Here is a 23,098-nt window from a genome sequence, read left to right on the forward strand (position 1 = left end):
TAGAGAAGAAAAAACGCTGAAAGATAGGGCAATACAGTTTAATTAAATTAATACTGCGTCCTAAAAGTAAGTATCATTTTCTCCCTTAATTCCCTATTGAAACCGGAACTGGTAAAAAACATTCCTTTAGTTTTAATGCTAATTGTGATATAGAGAAAACGTTGCCAACTAATGAAAAATTACTTTCTTCAATCAATTAAGCCTCCTGATTCCATGGTCAACCTAATTTCCATAGTAGTACCAGGAATTAACCCTTTTCGATTTAAATTTTGATCTTTATAAAGCTAAAACAGTAGCGAAATGACGGGAAAGTTTTTTTTCTGCAATCTATTAAATGTATGAAAAATATATTAAACTTCTAATCTTTCTGTTAAAACCAGAGTTGTCATAAAATGAACCACTTTCTGTTTCAACGTTGATCGTCAGGGAGTAGAAACAGTAATAGATAAAGAAAGGAAATTTTCTGCAAAAGATTAAGAGTCTCAATAATTCATTTCATTTCCGTTCTTACCTCTCTACTAAAATTAAAATGGTATTAATCTATTAAGACTTCCGTTTTCAATATTAATGTACAATGATAAATGGCTAAACGATAGAAAAGAGTTGTTTTATGGAATCGACCTAACGTTCTAAGAATATGTACTATCTTATCTCTTAACCCTCTACTCAAACCTGAAGTAGATGAAACCAACTACTTCCGGTTTTAACCTAATTGTTGTAGAATAAAAGCGATAACATATAGCGAGAAGGGATTTTCTGTAATCAATTAACCGTCCGAAAAGCATATTCCATCTCTATTCTGATGTCTCTACAAAAATTGGAAGTGGTACAAATCGATTACCACTTTCGGTTTAAATAATAATGTCGAAGATATCACACCATAGAAATCAATCTCCTTCACATGGTTTACAGATCACATTAATACTTGTTTATTTATACGCTAAAAATATGATAGATTATTTTAAAAATAAGCTTGTTAGTTTAATTGGAGATATGTTAATATTTAAATGCAAAATGGGTTAATTATCATTTGGTAGAGGCTCAATATTGGACTTAAGAAGTTGGTCAAGTGCTGTATGTATATGGAGCATTGGACTGTATAGTTCAGATGCTTGGACATTGCGGAAGTTAGAGAAGAAATACTTAAAGAGCTTCGAAATGTAGTGTTAGAGGAAGATGGAGAAGATAAAATGGACAGAGAGAAGAAACGAAGATGTTTAAAAACGGATACGAGAGAATAGGACACTTCTAGCCACCATCCTTCGTAGAAAGGCCAATTGAACTGGACACATCTTGCGAAAAAATTGTCTTCTTCACACTGCCATAGAAGGAAAGATGGAAGGGAAGCGAGGAATAGGAAGAACACAGCTGATCGATAATTTGAAAGATAGGAAAAAAAATATTGAGAGTTGGAAAAGGAAGCTGAAGACCGAGAAAAGTGGAAGAAACATTTCTAGGCTCAAATCTAAAAAGTAAAAAAAAAAAAAAAAAAAAAAAAAACATAAAAATAAAATGAAAAAATCTCCATTAGTCCCAGGACCTGCCGAAAAGCAGAATACTTAATAATAATTGCACCTTATATCTTATAATCTCAACCTTAAGCAATATATTTGTTTGAGAAATTACAAATAAAGTAAATGGCAAGTGAAAATGTGATAAATTATACGAAGATTATCTTCTAACAGACAGAGAAATATACTTATAACTTAGGAGCGTTCTTTGGATGTTAGAGGAGATCAACACTCCTTGAATTTGATATAAACATACCGCTAATGATATAGGCTCACAAATTTAAGAGGTGATTTCTCACCTCAAAATTAAAAAAAATAAAATTAGAAAAAAAGGAAAAGAAAATATGCTTACAAAGCTGTTGGAAAAAGTACATATCTGTAGAGATATCCAAAAGAAATACGTTGCAACACGTGTTATTTCGAACACAAGGAACTGTGAAGTAGTGATTCACATCAGCGTAAAGAAAGCCACAAGTATACAGATTTTCTGTACTGTGTTGGGAGGAGTAGAGCTAGTTTAGCCTAGATGCTGCATACGTATCATCTTTACGCATGTTCCTTACAAATTTTCTGGATACTACTACGTATTCATTTCCTTTCCCTGTAACTTTATTATAGCCATAAGGAAAATCTAGATCATACACAAGAATGTAACTATCAGTGTCCGTATAACCAGACAATCTTTTATCAAAGTATATAATAACGGTTTTCCGTATCCTTTACGTGCCTATCAAGGACATACATGGTTTATGTTTATTTGTGTCTGTAGTTTGTTACTGGCTAAGGAACAGACATGTACGTAGCCTAATGCCGAATATCTTTCGTGTGATCATAGTCCTGATAAATTTCACCTCTCCAGATTTTCTACCCTAAAAATCAGGTTTCTTCTCTCAGTGCAAGGCATTCCCTTTAGTTCATAAATAATTCTCAGATATGGTCGAACCTACTCTCTGTCTCACGATAAGAATATTATAAAACGGAAATGACATTCAATGACGAAATGACAATGACGTGAGACGTCTTACAGCGCGACGTTGCCACTTATTATGAGTAGAAGGAGGCCGATTTGAGAAAATAAAAAAGGAAGAACATAAACCAAACAACGCAGCGGTAAGCGACTCAATAATAATAATAATAATAATAATAATAATAATAATAATAATAATAATAATAATAATAATAATAATAATAATAATAATAATAATAATAATAATAATAATAATAATAATAATAATAGAAGAGGAAGTGTTATTATTTACCATACGTAATCTACTCCTAGAGGCAAGAAACACGCAAACCTTCACACCACACAAGTTCTGTGATAGAGACTTCGCAATGATAAGGGGGGAGACGAAGAATTTGATGTCCGGCTTCCTTTGCAATGATGTCTATTATGCAGGAATTTCTATGTTAGAAACACCTTATTTTAACATTTCTATTACGTCAAATTTGTTCCAGCTTGAATCGCATTCAACATCTTTATTTCTTAATCACTCTACAATTTCTTTTTTAGTATATGATTTCTTAAGAATTTTTTCGTCTTTTACTGAGTGTGTGAGGCCATTATCAATAACAATCACGGAATTTGGCGGTATAATCGGAAGGAGTTTTTTCTTGGAAATGTTGTTCATACGTATTTTGCTGCATTTAATTCTCCGTGATAATCACCTGCTTTTGTGCCCGAAAAACGAGGTCAGCTCCAGGAATTAACACACTCTCAGTCATGGTATGAATCACTATTACTCTCCCTCTTTCCAGGGATGCCTTGACGCCAAAAGACAAACCCTCTCTCCAGCTTCACTGCCTGGTTTCGAAAATATGAATAAACGTTTAACAACATGGTTTTCTCACCAGTAGAAAGAGGTTTACCTTTTCAGCTAGTCTCCAAAAATAACACTACAGCAGTTAAACACAAAATTAACTAATAACAACACTAATAATAACACACGAAAAACGTACGGAATAACTATAACAAGAAAATAGTAAAATAAAACACAACAGAAGAAACGCGCGCAACAAAATTCACTGAACTATCACAGAACACAATGAAGCAAAACTGTCATCCCGCTTCCGTCGACGTGGCAACAACTGAGCTCATGTTGCTAAATTTACCTTATCGTAAGAAGTTTAACTGATAAAGAATGAGTTTGCATACCTCTATTGTGATTCTTATAGTTAGTCTTACTTTCTTTGTGTATCTACTGCAAAAGTAGCTACATTTTAAAAAAGTTTTTCTGAAAAGTAAATCTGACACTCTTAGTTGTGCCATGCTTATTCTTTTGTTGTCTGCTACAGTTAGAGTTGCAAGTACTTATATTAATATGCTAGACAAACGTACCAGCTACGCTGCACACATGATCAATTATAAACTGCCGTGCAAGTCAACTCTAAAGTTTAATTTGTTTCTAAAATCTTCAAATACATTTTAAATTCTGTTACTGACCGAATTCACCAAAACCGTTTCTTCTTTTAAACTGGTTCATAAATTCGAATTGATAAATAACAATAAAATCCAAAAAAGAATACTGAAAATGAGAATAGCATAGGCTATAAACTTTGACAGTTTTAAAATTGCTAGGTATAACTTTGACAAAAATAATAATGCTGAAATTTAAAAAAATGGGGGTTGTATAGCCTCGGAACCTCCCTGGCCACACTACTGCTACAAAAATTAACATATAGGGCCGCGGTGGCTTAGTGGTAGATCGTTCTCCTCTGGTGCTTGGGGTCCCTGGTTCGATCCCAGCTCGCGCCAAGTGACGTTTGTGGGGACAAACACCGTGTACGTGGGTTTCCTCGGGGTTTTCCTGTTTCCTCCCACTTTCTTCATTCCACCATTTCATTCATTGTTTCATCATAACCGTCTCTTTAGCCTAGGCGGCATAATCGTGGGACGTAAAACTCAAAGATTTCATTTCATTTCAAAAATGAACATAATTTAATTTTTTGTTATACTACACCTCAGGCCGATAGCCAGCCCAAAAGTGTAGGGGGGTCAGCTGACACCCAAACTATGAATTCGACACTAATGTCAATCGTTTTCGATTATTTTTACATATAACCCACTACCAACTCGTCATATACTAAAAGCGCGCCCTCCCACTAAAAAGGGAATCAATACGTATGCGAGGAACTTTTACTTAGATGTTCAAATTAAAAGAGTTTGTATTTACAAAGCAATATATTCTGTAACTCAACTATTACTGATAATAACTGGTTTAATGGTCTCCCCCCTATCAACCTTTATTTGTAGGTATCAATTTGCTTTTAAAAAAATTACACGCTGTAATTATTTCTTGGAAAGGACTGCTGCACCCAGAAGAGGATTAACCCTAGAAAGGCAAACTTCACTATCAACCCATTAAAGGTAAACATACGTAATATTTACGTACACACTAAATAATGATTTATAAATATACGATTCATTTAGAAACTATTATTGTTGCTTTGCTCAAGGTTCCAAAATTGAAGTTTTATTGTTTAGATAGTATTACAGCGCAACTATTATCCAGGGCCGTAATTTGTAGGGGCAGGAGTGACAACTGCAACCTAGGAAAGCTCCCCGCCCTTTGAGAGGCCCCTTTTTAAGACAAAATTTTCTCACCTCATATACGGCACGAACATGAAATTATAAATGAAGCATCCAACAGGTTCGCTACATTACATAAACAAAAAGCACACAAAAGGTAAATAAAACAAAAATGAGTCGTGAGCCCATTTCAGTAAACGAATATTTACTATTAGGGGCCCTAAAAATAATATTTATTCGTATGGCTTTGAGATTTGTCAATATTGTCCCCTTAATTAATTTGTCATGTATGGAACGGGCCCAGGGGCGTAAGTAACGGCCCCGCAGATCTTGCCGTGTGGGAGGACCCACAGGCTCCGGGACCCATAAAGAGTAAGAGAAAATGGAAAGAGAGGTGCACAAGAATTATAAAAACAACTTTATCTAGGGGGCCCAAATACACATATTAATGTTTGCCCCCCCTCCCCTCAGAAAAGATCTAAGTTACGGCGCTGCTCTTATCCTAAATCTTTTAGAAGTACATAGAAAAAAAAGCAAAATAAACATTGTTAACACTTAAGAACAAACCTCTGAGAAAGTCTAGATATATCACTGTTTATTTTTGTTACTAGGAAATATTGAATTCATATTGAATAGTTCTTTTACATTATAAGTCAGATTGGTTCGCAAATCACACACAGTTATAATACATTTTGATCTGATGTTCACCACATACTGGCTTATTGCAGTTATAGCAGTGTTCCTTCTTGGGATCTTTCCACTTGAATCTGTCATTGGATTTGTGTTCCAGGGACCATTCTTTCCTAGCAATTTAGTAACACCACTAACTTTCACTTGCCTTTCGTCAACTGGAAGTTCATTTGCCTTCTCATCTCTAAAATATACTGCCCTCTGTCTAATTTTATCCAGATTCTTCTCTTGAATGCTTGGCGGAACTGCTATGTTCGTTTATACTACATGTGGAAACTTGCCGCTTCTTTGGTTGAATTGGAGGTTTCACATTCAACAGTTCGAATTGCTGACACAAAATGTTGTTCAATATCATTTTCACTGGATCTTAGATTCAGAAATGGAGGAAGATAATGCTGAATTTGATGTGAGATCAGAAGAAGAAGCAGATGACTCCGACAGAGGTTCCTCTAATATCCGCAAAAATAGCTTCCTCGCTATTTATTGCACCACTCTCGTCCATTTTTGTAGTAATAATTAAATATTTACGAATGACAATGATCCATTGATGGCAAACATACGTAAAAAATGCGTGCAAGAAAACTAACGCTAAAGGTAAACACACGCTAAACTTACGTGTAAGATTTTACGTTAAAAGGTAAACATACGTCAAATTTACGTATAAAGTTCTACACTCAATCGTTTGGCACAGACAACATAACACCTACCGAAGTAATTAACGTCGGAACTTCAAGCCAACTAACCCGCGATAGCATATCTAGAGTTTTGTATTTCTACACACAGTTCCTGCTACGTCACATCAGTGTTTCCAACTCGTACACGTAAAATTTACGTAGTTTACCTTTCTAGGGTTAAACATGTCTATTTTGTTAATTGTCTTGATCGAAACTCCGAAACAATGAAATCATGTGTTTCACAAAACCAGACATAGGAATGTGATTACTTTGTAATTATAAAGGAAACAAATGAATCAACAAACTGACATTTTTTAAATTGATGCAATAAACATGTAATACTGATTGATAGAATTGGATTCCTTTCCTATCCAGAGGTGTCTGTAAAGAAGTTGAATGTTAGAAGTGTCTAGAATCTGAAGGGAATTATCAAAAACGCTCAAATTGCTAGCTGTCTGTTTGTTTTTTCTTTTTTTTTTAATGTCAAATTTCAGCTTTCTTAGTTGAGCGGTTGGCGAGATACTAAATTTTTTGCAAAAATTCGTACTCCTCCCTATTCCTCCTTGATATACTATTATAATCAATATGATATGATAACATCTCAATTGGAATTGGGGTCTAATATAAACCGAAAATCTTTTCATTCTGCTTTGCCGTTTGGCCATACATAAAATTGGATTATGCACACTATTAAGTTATTTAAGTAAAGATATTGTTATAAACAAGTACATAAAGTAACTTGCGTCATTCAGTTTCCACTTGTTCTGCAAATAGAGGCAACCGTAGAGTCCATAACCTTGTTGTACGAGACATATGCATATGTATAAAGGGACATATGCATATGTTTTCATCCTTTCTGACAGACGCGTTTGGTGTACTTCTGTTTTATAATCTTCCTAGGGTGAAACAGAGAGTAGTGGTTGGTCCAAAGTAGGAAAAAGACGGAAGTGAATACGCCACATTCATGGTTTCTTTTGTTCGGAATAATCCATAGTGCGATACACTTTTTTTTTCAGCTTTTGGACGACCACACCTCTGAAACTATAAACTTATTTATAAGGTATCAAGGTAAATCTAAAAAGAACCATGAAATCGGAAGGTATCAATTTTATATTTGTATGGGACTATTGCGGTGCATTTATATTTTCGAAACTACATTTATTCATTAATTTTATGGGGACACTTTCTTTTCTGCCGTTAAATGTTCTACGTGACAGAATGAAAATATGAAATAATCTTAGTAGTTTTCATTATGTATTATGATTGTTTTTTCGAGAAAAGTGTATTACAATTGTTGACTTATTTTACTGTAAATGTAGTTCATTGAGAGAAGGGAGAATGGGGAAATATTTACTTGTCGTTTCTAATATAGTTTCTTTGCACATTCTAGACCGTATTGTATGTAGTATATTCGAAGATACTTAGACATTACAAAGTACAAATATCGTATGTGTCGGCACCTTGTCAACACAGAGGCTATATGAGATGTGAACATACAGTTTAACCCTGTACCGGCCATAGTGTATTTGAAGTCACAAACTACGTCATGTCATAACACTTCACGTGATGTTAGCCGTGGATTTGCTGAAATTCTTCGTGAATTCTTGAGCGTACGAACTTGCTTTCAAGAATCAGCGCCTCTACTGGACTCCTAATGAATTATTGACGCATGTGGAGTGTCATATGTTTTAGTGCCTACATCGTGCATAGCGATCAGCAGTATTGTGAGTTTTAGGTGCATTGTATCGATGTTATAAACCAATAGCGGTAGGAAAGAAAATTTGCTGTTGCAGGTATGTATCTAAAGACCATGAATTCGTAATTTGTATTTTGATAAAATAAATAGTATTTGAGAAATTGATTGAAATTAGGTTTGTGATTTAAAAGTAACATTGAACGTTAAGATTATGTTTTCCTTCGCTGTAACAGCGCGTGTTCATTTTTTTTCACTTCAGTTTGCACGGAAAATTCAATGTTACCGAGTCTTGATGATAAAGAGAAAGATCTTAGCCCAAGAAAATTCATATAAGGTATGTGATTTGGGGGTATGTTTAGTACAAGGGGTCCAGAAGCACGTATAAAACGCAAAATTTACAGGAGAAATGAGTGATGCAAGTACATAGACGTAACATATCGTAACCAAATCTAACCTAGCCTAACATAAACTAATGTAAGCTAACCTGAACTAACCTAAACTAACGTAATATTAGTAGAAATAAGCGAAATTCTATCATTTTTCGGAAAATTGTGCGGGAGTCCTACACTAATATAACATAAACTAAACTAACCTAACGTAACCTAAACTAGCCTAACCTAACTTAAACTAACCAACCCTACCCTAAACTAATCGAATGTGAACAGAAATTACCAAAACTGTAACATTTTTTGAGAAAAGACCTGGACCCCTTCTGCTAAACATAGGCCGTGATTTGAAAATCACATCATCTGTCTGTGACTTGTTCCAATATTTTTTGAATAAATATGTATATAGTATGTACTGAGTTACCAATAATTTACAGAATTCATTATGCTAAATGCTCAGTTTTTTGTAATAGTAATGCAAACGTTTGAAAAAAAATATTATAACTTATTAGTTGTACGCATGGATTTGGTGCCATTGAAATTGAAGCATTATTTTAAAAAAATAATACTTTTTCATTTTAGAAATCAATTAAAATACATGGTTACTGTCCAGAAAGACAAAGTAGAAATGTAATGTTTTTTTTAATTCTTTTGAAATATATTGTATACAGAGATGATATTTTTTGTGTACATCGATTGATTTCGTACAGAACTCTCTTTCTTACAGGACTGTAGCATGGACCCTTAATAGTTTTATAAGAAGTAGAAAGAAAAGCCACCTGTGGAAAGTGATAATTCCGATTTTTGACAAGATAATAGTCACGCTGACCCTGTTTATATTCATACCAAAGATACGAGTTCAGGTACGATTATTTGCTGTTTACTGTCTTTCACAATAATTGTCTTATCTATTTTACTACACGCCTCCTTTTTCTAACCTTCTATATTCTGATGTAACTTCCTCCTCACATTTTTGTAAAGATCTCTTCAAATATTCATGTTTATGTTACTTGCTTTATGTTTTAAAATGTATTCACACATCCAATATGGCAGTGTATTCGAGCTGCAATAATATATTGTCTGCATTTTGTTATATTTTATCACTCTCATTACACTTATCAGATCCAAATTGATCGTGTAAAACTTTTTTGTTCTCCCGATACCTTATCATACGAGTAAACATCTCTGCTCTAAGCTAACATATATAAATTGTTTTTGCTTACATAGTATGATAAAGACTTATGGATCGAGCTGCCTATTAGCAACAATTGAAAATTAGGAATCTGTTATAATGTAGATGTCTGTCATATGCTTCTATCAAAATTTCCTGATACAAGCTTTAACTACAAACTGACTTTATGAAACTATTGTTCCTTCATAATTAAACTTAAGTATGTTTTATCAACTATCCTTTTCTACTCAAATAGTTAGGCTACCCCAGTGCTACTAATGGTACTTACATAAATAATAAAGAAATATATTAACAACATTATTCCAAAAATAGTTTTCAGTTTAAAGGAAGTTATACTCATTCAATCATTGGCATCAGCAGGTCATAAACTTTGGAGGAGACAGAGCGGAGGGTCCGGGAGTCCTCACCTGAGAAAAATATTTAAAAAAAAATAGTCTCCGTACATTTCAGGTTAAAGCATTTTTGACTTAAAAAGCAAACAAAAATTTAACTTTTTTGTTTTATTTTTACCTTTGATAGTCATTTTTTTAAAGGAAACGTGGTACTAAAAACATACAGTTTACAGTTTGTTTGTTTACTGAAACAGTAGACCTCAATCTTGTTTTATAATTTTTGTTAATGATACCAACAGGGGCGTCATTTAGGGGGGGCAGAGAGGCGTATTCCCCCCTAGTTTGAGATTTATATAGATTTTGTCAATAGAATAGTAGTAAGTCAGTGAAAAACGCGAAATTTTACTTATATCAAAGTGTAAGTTCGTTATACTTATAAACATAATAAGACAAGTCAATACGTATGGATAACTAGTAATCAGAAGAATTATTATATTAGCAGATTAATAAATCCTTTTTCGAGGGTAACTATATTTTTACCTTTTTTATTCTAGAAGAAGTCTCACCACATTACATTTCAATAATCGTTACTTCACACATATCTATTTATTATTTCTACCTAGCAACCTCAAGACATTTCTTTTTATCTTCCTTTTCGCATAGCTGCTCAGCTATTACGCCTCTGATCCTTTACATGAAACAGGTACAGATTGACAATAACGATGACAAACGATAACCGTTGTATAAAATGTCGCCATGGACGGGAATTCCGCAGTAGCTTTACTACGAAGGAAAGAACCCTGGATAACCATTACTCACTTTTGGAATAGCCCTCGTATTAAATAATGTTACATTGACACGAACATTTACTTCTCCATTTCTATATATATATATATATATATACCATATTACAATATTATATTCTTTTATTTTTACAATTATTCATATATCCATATATTAAAAACGTCGATGGACTTATTCAATAGGGTTCTGCAAATTTACTAGTTAACTATTCATTCCTTCAATATGCGAAAACATCCATGTACGTACAATCGATATTGTTTACAAATAAAGATCACTATCATATTAAAGGTTAACAAGATCAGAAGTCTATATAGCATGCAAACATACTAGCGATCACCATTTAGTGCATTAGTAATTGAGATTACAAAAATAGAACTAAATCATCTAAACTTTGCAAATAACGCAGTAAATTAAAGGAACTTCAATTCAAGATCGATGTCAGGAATTTTAACTGAATAAAATCTGCCCTATCTTGAGCATATAAAATAAATGAAGATAAACATAACATTTAAAATTCATTACAATGAGAAAATAAATTAACAACAAAAATAATTAAGACAACATATATGCTACACAATCATTTCATACAGTATCAAGTTCAAGCATTGCTTAAGCGCGTATATATAAAGATGGATTAACGAACATCATTTAAATTCAATCAAGCATTCCTCAAAGAATACTTCACAAACACATTGTCTCACTAAAGGTTCCCGCGACAACTGAGTGACAACCATGAACTACGCTGCTCTCAAAACCTCCTCCGCTGTGGGAAATTTATTGCTGGTGTAGTCGCGTGCAACTTCTAATGGCTCGATAGGATACTGCTCTACTTCATGTCGCTGATAATTATCACGTAAATTTTCAGCGAACTGCTCAACACTCAGACCAAAGTTTTCCACTAAACCATCAAGACCAGCTTTCCTACATATGGCATAGGGTAAGCTTCGAACCGCTTGTTTCACAGTCTCATTGTCATCCACTGCCTCTTCCACGTGCTCCTCTTCTTCATCCTCCTCTTCCTCTTCATCGCTTCCTATCCTTTTCTTCTTCTTTTTCCTTTTCCTGTTTTCTCTGGCCCGTTCTCGCTCTTTCTGTTTCCATGCCTGTTGCATCTCAGTAATCTCGTGAGAATAATACAGAAGGAAGCGTAAAAACACGTCCTTCAGTTCTTCTGTGGGCTTACAGAATGCCTGCTTGTAAATCCATTCTGCTTCTTCTTCTGGTTCATCCGAGCCTTCAGGGAAAGAAGTAACTGGTACATCACGGAGTTGCATACGCTCAGGAATATCTGTATTCGTTATATCATTATCAAGATCTGTGAAGTGGTCACGTTTCAATTCACTAGGCTCGTAAATTTCAAATATAGATTTCTTTGTAGGTTTCTTGCGTGTTGCTTTCTCTGCTCTTCGTCTTCTTTCACCTTCTTATCCTTCTTCATCATCCATATATTCATCTTCTTCCATATCATCCTCATATTCATCATCGTATTTATCAAATTCATCATAATCGAAATCAACACCGAAGATGTCCTGAGCCTCTTGTAATGCAGCATCAGTAAATATTGGTTTTCTCTTTCGCCTTTTCTCAGGTCTGCCTTCATCATCCACAATGAAGCCATCTTCATCTGAATATTCACCTTCCGACTGTTCATCATCATATTGCTCAGCTTCAGCATGCTGTCCGGCCTCGGAAGTTTTCTCTTCTTCATGATCTAATCCCTCAAACAACTGATTTGCAATAGCGTCTCTCTCCTGTTGTTCGTTTTCTTCTGCTTCATCTTCGGAATCTTTATCCTCAACTCTAGGAAGACGTTTGAATCTTTTCCTTTGAACCTTGACACCTAAGTTTTCTTCCAGCAAATCATAATCATCTTCTGATAGCCTATCATCTAAATCATCTTCATCATCACTCTGCATTCGCTTTAATTTCTTCAATTTTTTCTTTCATGTTCTTCCAGCTCCTCCTGCATATCCTGTATCAAAAGACTATGGTTGTGAATTTTAGATATATTGTCCTTTATTTGAGTCGCTTGTTGTGTAGTAACGGACTCCAAAACTTCTATTTGTAGAGTATGATTATTAATTTTAGAAGTCGTGTCTTTCATTTGTGATGCTTGTTGAGTTATAGCGGATTCTAAAACTTCTATAGACCTTTTCAACGTATTGATATCTTGTGACGATTTATCAGCAAACTGTTGAAATTTTACATCTAATTTCTCATCAATTTCCTGAGAAATTTGCTGTATTTGTTGATTTGTATTTTGTTTAATTTCATCAACTTTCAGTGCAATATCATTAGACATCTGTTGATTAACTTTCACAGCAACATCATTAATTTGTTGTATCAAGTTATCATCCCTCGATTGCATGGATTTACTTAGATTTTGAATCATCTCTAAGATCTGCTTAGTATTCACTGTTTCAGACATAGCTTCTTCTGAGTTACCAATTACGGACATATCTTCACTGTGTATATTAGTCATAGTTGATTGACGTATAATTTTTCTCCCACTACGCAAAAAAGTACATTCAATATTCATACGTCCCTTTTTTATAAAAATTAAGACCCTATTTTTACTTTACTTCAAGATTTATACAGGGTCCCGGGTTACGTTGCACCAAAAAGATATAAGTTCGTTATACTTATAAACATAATAAGACAAGTCAATACGTATGGATAACTAGTAATCAAAAGAATTATTATATTAGCAGATTAATAAATCCTTTTTCGAGGGTAACTATATTTTTACCTTTTTTATTCTAGAAGAAGTCTCACCACATTACATTTCAATAATCGTTACTTCACACATATCTATTTATTATTTCTACCTAGCAACCTCAAGACATTTCTTTTTATCTTCCTTTTCGCATAGCTGCTCAGCTATTACGCCTCTGATCCTTTACATGAAACAGGTACAGATTGACCATAACGATGACAAACGATAACCGTTGTAAAAGGATATTGCCCCCCCCCCCCCCTTTTCCAAGCCAAATCTGAAATGACGCTGCTGGACAGCAAGTGTATGTCAAAAACAAAATAATAATAAAAGATAGTGTGAAGTGAACACTCAAAGTTTTGAAAACGGGTTTTAGGTCTACAAGCTTGCAACTAATGTAAATGAGGCTCAACAATGTATACTAGTTAAAAATTATACTAGATGAAAGATTAGTTGAAAATTATTTTTTTTAAAACAACTAAAATTGCTTTGCTGCTCGCAATCTAAACAAAACCAGTTTGTTTCTTTACTCCAACTTCATCTTTATAGGGCCGAAAGCTGACTGCCTTTTTTCACAATTGAAAACAAATTTTTGTACTACTATTTTCACATCAACTTTGTCTTTCATTGTTCTGTGAACGTAGCAAACTGCTGCAGATTGAGCATCTTTTGGGTCATATTTGACCTAAGATACTTGAAATATTGGAGGACGAAAACTGTTTTATAAATATTGGGGGAACACGTCCCTGGTGTCCCGGTGGGAATTGACGCCTGTGCATTCAATTAACCAATCGATAAGCAGATTTGGTCAAGATTGTACCCATGAAGAACACAGGACTCAGAAACTTCCTACTACATAAAGACAAACCATACTTTGCCAATTTTTATTTATGTATTAAGTATTCTTTTAAACCTTTTACTCCTCTCTTTCCTAATATAGTTTTCAACTGGGTCCTGCGCCATTCTCTACTTACCTATTTACCCTTCAAGCCGTATAAATTTATAAATTCACAGGATCAATTTAGGAAGTTAATAGATTATTTTTATGTATGCCTTATATATATATATATATATATATATATATATATATATATATATATATATAACGAATTAAAACTTTTCACTTTAACGTTCCTTAATTATGCCCCTTAGTCTAATGAAGACGGATGATGAAGGCAAGTAAATAATGATGAAATAATTGGTGGAATGAACATGTGGAAGGAAACGGGAGTACTCCGAGAAACCCCATGGATATGATGTTGTCCGCCACAAATTTATTTGACCATGGATTGAGCCAGGGACCCTCATGCACAAAAGGTAAGCCCTCTACCATTCACCCATCGTGCCTTCTTTGACTTTTGTAAATGCACACAAATATAGTATTCATTATATTGAGGTAATTTAAGTATAAATCAGGCTCATCATTCTTAAAGAAACTAAAGAACACCGAAAACGCACACACACTCTAGGTACTGAGAGTGTAAATTGAGCAGACAAGTGATGATATGCCATTAGAAACAATACAATCGATAAGTTGCTACTCGTTGTCGGTTATGTACGTGGCAGTTTTAAACATTTACTTCCGTCAGGTACATAACACAATGAAAATTATAGGTCTATAGCTATGTGCTTCAACCATTGTGATGTTATGTTTAAAAATTTATATCTATACTAATTTGAGACATTCTGTATTATGTGAGGGTCGAGAAGGAGGAATAAATTATGCATTATTTTCGTCAACATTATCTCTTTGGCGACAGATCAGCTTCCAAGTGCATGGCTACAAGGAAACAGCATGCCTCAGAACCCGGATCCAAGAAATCCTTCAAAGTGCTTCATCAGATTAATCCTTCCTCTGCCTTTCCCCTCTACCCGCTGAGTATCCGTATCCCAAGACAAGCTTCCATGAAGTGCCAGACGCTGCATTCAGTTGATCCGGTAGTCGGAACTTCTTATCTGACTGGTTTTTGACACATCAACAGTCAGAGGTCAACGTCATGTGAGACTACACGTTTATCTGTCAGAGATTTCTTATCGAGCATATGACTTCCAAAGGGTGGTAAGCCTTTAGCGGAATATATGGTAGGATTTTATGAAACGATTGTTAGTATCCAAAACAGATTCAGTGCTAACACTTCTATATTGTGTTTGAATAGTCATAGACACTGGAGGAGTATTTATATACAATAACCTGTTTTAAGTATCCAACACTGTAATCTAACTTCTTTAGGATTTATGTACCGATAAGGTAAGTGCATTTTAAGGATAACGAGGTTAAATTTCATTAAATTTCCAATCAAAATATGTCTAACGTGCTTCATGTAAGGAATTAGTTAGTGCTGGCCAAGTAGCAGCTTACGTGCCAAATTCTCAACTGCGAGTATGCTTTATCCGGCCCATGAATAAAGATATGAAGTATATCACTTATCGTTCAAACTCTTGTAAAGAGAAGTTCAAATTTCACTTCTCCGAATAAAAACAATGCCTGTTCTTCTAATGAATAAAGATATGAAGTAGGCCTATATTACTTATCGTTCAAACTCTTGTAAAGAGAAGTTCAAATTTCACTTCTCCGAATAAAAACAATGCCTGTTCTTCTAATGTGCACTAAATATTTTTGGTTTGTTTCAATATTTGAGTTACAACAATAAGTATACAAAAATTGCAAACATTCTATATTATTTTTTATTTAATTACTTATTTTAAATATCCCTGTGTTTCAAATATGTTTTTATTTTGTCACGGGCCTCAGTTAGTGATGTGAGGTGGAAAATTTTCCGTTCTAAAAAATATCAATAATCAAGTTACAATTCCTCAGCAACCATAAAATTGGTTGAATTCATGTACAGAAATGTTAAAAAGTGAAAGATCGTTTAAAGAATCTGAAAATTTTCCTGGCTGAGACAATTTTCAGTACTATGTAGGAACAAGTTAAACAATTTTTTCATGAATCGAAATATTTTCTGTCTTATATGGAAAAAATGAAGAACTTTTTATGAGTCGGAAAATTTTCACCATTTTGAAGCAAAAAGTAAAACAACTTTTTGTGAATCGGAAAGTTTTATTCCTTTGTAGAAACAAGTGAAAGGAATTTTCATAGATCGGAAAATTTTCATCACGATGTAGAGACAAGTGGAAAAAACTTTTCATAAGACAAACAATTTTGGATATTATGTATAGTGATGTTAGGTGGAAAATTTTCCGCTATATTTAACTGCACATTCAGCTACAAAATTGAATTTCTGTAAAGGAAAGTTAGTCAGCAACAAATTATAATTTTCCAATTAGCTTTTGGGAACCAGAAAATTTTCTAATATTTCAAGTTGGGCGGTAAAATTTACACAGTGTTTCTCTCTCTCTTCATTTGCGAGCTTCTTCGTTGCTAAACGGTTAGCATACACGCTCTTGGCATGGAAGATCTGGCTTCGATTCCCAGCGGGAGCTCATGCAGTTCGGATTCCACGTTAATCAGTTGGTCCCGTCTTATATAGTCTCGCTGTTGAAAGGGACATTAAACTCAAAATCAACTCAATTCAACTCCGCTCTCTCTCTCTCTCTCTCTCTCTCTCTCCCTGTATGTGTGTGTGTATATGCAAAGTGCAAAGAACATACATTGAGTTCGTAGAACACAAATATTCCATTCTATTATTTAAAATTTCAATTTCTTAAAAGTTATGAATATTTTAGGATTCATAAAAACATACTCCACTTATTCCTACATCGTTGTTTAGCCGTAAAATTTATTGGCAATAACTATTGTCTTAAAACGTTTCATGAAGTGAAAATCTAACGATTCTTCATTTCAAGAATGTTTTAAAAATTTCAATGCGTTCTTCCCTCAGAATCCACCTTTGATCTTACAATATTAGATTTCGTCAGTTTAATACGCATAAGACGGTTTTCTCTAGCTTTGTCTCAGCCGTGAAAATTTTCAGATTCTTTAAACGATCTTTCAATTTTTAATATTTCTATACATGAATTCAATCAATTTTATAAATACTGAGGAATTGTTACTTGATCACTGATATTTGTTAAGAACGGAAAATTTTCCGGAAAAATATAGAAGAAAATTTTCCACCTCACATCACGGCTAAACAACGATGTAGGAATACGTGGAGTATGTTTTCATTACTGGCCTCAATGCAATATAAATTGGCTATCACTATACTACACAATATATAAATCGCAGACAAAATACAGGGTGTATCAAAGGTTCGGGGCCATAGGAGAACTCTGTTATAAATACGTGTACCAAAAAAAAAGTAGAAAGTGATAAAAGTTGATGAAACTAGGTTTAATATTTTTCATAAGAAGAAGCTTTGCTTGATATATAATTAAACGCAAAAATTTTTCTGAGCAAAACAATATAGTCTGATGAAGCCAAAGTGTTAGTTGGCGAAACTGTCACAAGTATGTACTTGTTAAGTATTAATATATAGTTTTGCACAGCAAATAGTTTATTTTTGTTGAAAATAAATGGTTTTCAATCTAAAACGATCGAATTATTCAATCGTACCAACCTTTTGGGCTCTTTGCTGGTAACATGTTGAATATTAAATGAATATCAATGTTGCCACTTCACCAGACTATTCCCTTGAATTCTCATAACGCCGACAATACAGCGTTGTTGAAAAAAGTTTCGAGCTATTCTAAGTTTCCTCACATAACAAGTGCACCTTCACCATGTCACTTTTGCGTACCTTTACGCCCTATTCAATACGACTGCTGAACTAGCAAAGTTGTTTGTTTGTTTGTTTCTCACATAAGATAAAATACCTTACCAATGTGGCGCTTAAAAGCCTGATACTATTGGAAAAACTCCAGTATTTTACATGGAAAACCACATACTTCGAACAACTGTCTTCTGTATCCGCTTTATCATATTTTTACACATAATCAAGTAGCCCTATGTGACCGGATTGTTTTATACACCCTGTATAATACTTGATACCTCTGAGTTTAGGAGTACAAAATTTCTGGCTTTGTTGTTTGTATTTTCATTTATAGATTTTATACGGATATCTGTCTGTAAAGATGTAGTTAATAAGTTGACTGCACTCCAACTGGACAGTCTAGGGTTCAATCCTCTGTGAAGATGGGATTTTCAAGTAGTATGTAGGTAACTGTTAGTAGTATTACGTTACTATTAAGTGTATGTGTGACTCTCAGAATGTAAAGAACGATTATTTAATTCTGCTACTTTCCACATGTACCGTATAGTGCGTAAGTAAATAAAGAATATATTGCAGTAGTTTAAAAATTATCAATTATTATAGGCCACAAACGACATTTTTTCAACGTCTTAAATGTTCGCTTTTCTCTATTTTCTCTAAACTAACACATGAGAAATTACCTACAAGCAGGAGCGTACCCATGGGGGTCTGGATTCCTTCTTTAAAAAATTCCCAACTAGACATGTATTTGTACACTTTCTCAATAAAACTATAGGTCTGCATTTTCCTATTTCTTATCATCTTTTCGAATGCAGAGTAATACTGCATAGTCACAGTGGATTGCTGTATTGGACGTCCACCTCAAGCTTTGACCTTTCCCAACAAAATTTTCTGGGTGCGCGTCTGCCCACAAGAATGCTTATTTAATCAATTTGATATCTTCCGGCTGAAATATATCTCATTTTAGTTATTTTATTTTAGTTAAACAGACATCAACATTTAAGAGTTAATGATAACTACAGGCTGTATCCTATTAATCATACTTTTCACTGTTATCGTGTTAGTTTTGTCATAATGAAGATCTTAGTCAGTGTATTTCTCGTATTAATTTCACTTCAGTAAGTAGTATGGCCCTCGTACATGATCCATGGGCTTCCCTCGTTTCTTCCCACTTTCTTCATTCCACCAATTTATTCATTTCTTATAATCACCGTCTCCTTTAGCCTAGCCGGCATAAACGTGGGAAGCAAAACTAAAATACTTAATTTCATTTCATTTTCAAGATCTCTCGATTGTTATATGTCTCATTTTTCAACATTTGTTTCAGTTAAACGTGTATAATATTGTAGACCGTTTAAGTATTGTTGCAAAGCGGCTGAGAGATTCGCTCATCAATTTGCAAAATGAGTTCAAAGGGGAAACCAGAGCGAGAGGATGGAGGTAAAGGCTATCAGAACATGGTGTGACCTACTTCTTCTTCAATGCAAGCCGAGGTCAAAAAACATACAAATTTTCTTCCCACAAGAAACTTGGCCTGCCTCAAATGACGTACTCTATGAATATATGTATGTGTAGATATAAAGGGGTATCTTCTGTCATACAAGAAAGATTACAATTCTTACTAACTATCAATAACTTTTATCACTATATTTTTATTTATCTTTATTTTCCTACTGTTTGTTAGTTATTACCTTGGCCTATTCCTAGGTCAAGATCAAAGACTTATTTCGAAATCTCCTTCAATTGCCAAAGATGAAAGATAAGAGTAGATATTCTATTTGTCTTATGTGGTCAGAAACTTCGCAGTTTCGCAATTTTATCACACACAGAAACACGCATATATGTAGACCCCTCTCTATCTATCCATCTATTTATGTATCTTCATATGTATTGAAAAGGAAGAGCTTACTAACATAAAAGGTTCCACAAATATTTATTTGAAGTCTAACTTGAATATAAAATATACCTACGATAATCTGTACTCAATATGACAATAAAACACAAAGGATGCAAAATATACAAGGTATATCAAAAGTCCGAGTCCATAGACCAACTCCGTATGAGTAAAGATACGAAGAAATATAAAAAGAGGAAAGTTGTTTAATATAGTTCATTCTCTATCTAAAATGGTAGAAATTTTCCAGATGCACCAACCGCTCGGGCTTCAATCTTGTAAAGCGTTCTATATTAAATGAAAAAGCAACACCAGTTTAGCAGGCTGTTTCCTTGGCCTGTCACCATATCAACAGTGTAGCATTATTAGGAAACGAACTTGAGGTTTCAGAAGTTTCCCCTTACAACAATGTACATGTTTTCCGTGTCACTTTAGCATGTCCTTACTTTTCTTTTAAACATTTTTCTTTTTCTTTTTTTTTAATCTTTAGACTACACACAAGCATAAAAATCTCGGTATATGGCAGCTATTTGATGCATAAAATATTTAGCGAAATAATGAACTTAAGGAAAGTGAATGAAATATTTATATTTGCTTTCACTAAATTCGTTATTTCTACCTTTACATGATGTGAGGACTATTATTATTATTATTATTATTATTATTATTATTATTATTATTATTATTATTATTATTATTATTATTATTATTATTATTATTGCACTATTTTGAATTCTTCATTGTTTTTCAGTTATTCAATAAACAGAGAGATTGGGGATTACGAAAGGCCCTCTAACGACCTAGACGATTTATAAAAATAATATTTTTGGACGTGTTTCAAATATTTTCCATTTATCTTACAAACTATTGGGTGAATAATGCAGTGCCGTGCCATCGAAAATCAACGCTCGGAATGAGAGTATACGACGGTGCCCTCATACATATAAGTGAGGTCAACAGACCAGATCAGCCGCCAAGCACCACTATCGGCGCGAAGCGTAAGAAAATTTTGAAAAATAAATGCTGCTTTTCCTCGATTTTGAGCACTTTTATTACTGTTTCCTCCCATTTTATAACTTTTTCCTTCCATTTTCTATTTTCTTCCCGAATTTTGTGCCCCTTTACTTGGGCGCCCGGAGCCATCGTCTCGCTCGTCCCCCACGGCACGGCACTGGAATAATGGGCAATTTAGCTACATTAAAATTCTTTCGTAATGTAACTTATGAAATTTCTGAACTTTATAATCATTTCAAAATAATGAATTAACTTATTCTAGGAAACAAATCATTTTGAAATATTAATTTTAGATAAGCATACGGAATTTAAAATAGAGAATATGCCAAATCAACCGATAACTTTTAGTAAATCCTTGGCTTTTGCAAAAGAAGCATCCAGGAAGAGGGAAATTCTTATTTTGTTTGTACTTGAGTAAATAAAGTGTTAAGATAAAGTGTCATAAATTGTTCTATGTTTTAATCTGTAGAGTAGAAAAGTAGACACAACGCAGAAATGATGGAAAGAGACTGGAGACGTGGATATAAAAATATGGATAATGTAATTAAAATATTAAGATAAATAGGTTGGAGCGTTCATTGAGAAGGAACTGATCAAGAAATATATGCTAGAAGATATGATGGCAGGAAAAAGAGGGACGGGTAAAATCGAGTTTACTTAATGGATAGTATTAAAACAAAAATTGTTACCTCAAGATGAAGAAATTAACTGAAGATTGTGGTACATATAAACTTCTCAATATGAGGCAAGTATCCTAACAATAATGGCAGAATGCAGTATGATGATGAAGATAATACAGGATGGCAGTATGATGAAGATAATACAGGATATTTTTTCTGAATATATATATGCATTTAAATATGTTTTTTATTATTTGCTCTGAATTTCAAACTTTCTTAAAATCTGAAAAATTGAAGTAACACGTACACGTAATATAATAGCTGCTTCTTGCTCCCTTCGTGTAATTTACTTTGAAAGGGTGAGACAAACTGTGACTCTAGAGCATCGAATGGGAAATAATAGATTCTATGGATTCCAGATGACAGCTAACCCTTATGGTGAGTTTTTTTTTTTTTTTTTAGCAAAATAACATCACAATTTTTAGTCCAGCGAAAACTGTTCAACTTTCAGTAACGTCCTAAGTACAAAAGACCTTTGCATTTACATAACAGCGTATTGGATTATATTCAGTTAGAAGAAATGGATATGTAAACACAGAGGTGTGTCCAAAATAAAAGCAGATTTAATAGTTTATTTTAATAATAGTATGCAATAGATTCAACAATATACATGCCAACTACACATTAAACGATTCAAAAAAATATTATGTAAATATATTTATACCTTTATTATTAACTTCATTTATTTTAATTACATATTCACAGTATTGGATAAAATGACTGCTGTAATTCCACGTTACGGTAGCCAAGTGCATATATCTGATGAGCCAGAATGGAGGATAAAAGCGATGGCAAGAATTGGAGAAAATGACAGAGAAAAGGTTGAAAGAGATATTGAAACGGTCAGAGATATGGTTCTCGGTAAGTCATCACAAATTAAATGTTTAGTGATTAATAAATATGAATACTTTACCAGATTTTCTTAAAGGACATATAGCACATGGAATGTATATATACATTTTTTATCACGTTGATAACGAAAGACCTCTCTTAAAAGGAAGTAATATGAATTGTAATATTTGTTATCTGAAAATGACCTTACAGAAGCAAAAACTTATAAAACTTCCGCATTGCATACTAGTAAAAACATTTTATTAAAAGGAAAAAATACGTATATAGGTTAGTTGAACAATCACATTTTTTGAAGAGGACAATTTTTCTGCATTATATAGGCTATATATATATATATATATATATATATATATATATATATATATATAGCCTATATAAAGTAAAGAATATATTAGTAATATACTATAAAGTAAATTTAAGAGAGATCATTCGTTGACGTTCTGTTATAATGTTTG

At 33.6% G+C, this 23,098-nt stretch overlaps 1 protein-coding gene across 1 annotated transcript in view; it reads left to right on the forward strand.

Annotated features, from left to right (window-relative positions):
- Positions 1-15,580: 15,580 nt before the first annotated feature.
- Positions 15,581-23,098, forward strand: part of LOC145693273 (clavesin-2-like) — a 41,364-nt gene continuing 33,846 nt past the window's right edge. The window contains exons 1-2 of the mRNA XM_081769117.1: positions 15,581-15,778; positions 22,497-22,652. Coding sequence (XP_081625243.1) covers positions 22,508-22,652 — 145 coding nt within the window. The 5' untranslated portion in view covers positions 15,581-15,778; positions 22,497-22,507. The remainder of the gene's footprint in view (positions 15,779-22,496; positions 22,653-23,098) is intronic.

Source organism: Thermobia domestica, chromosome 8 (assembly GCF_964235325.1).
Source record: "Thermobia domestica chromosome 8, izTheDome1.hap1.1, whole genome shotgun sequence".
In the NCBI taxonomy this organism is placed as follows: domain Eukaryota; kingdom Metazoa; phylum Arthropoda; class Insecta; order Zygentoma; family Lepismatidae; genus Thermobia; species Thermobia domestica.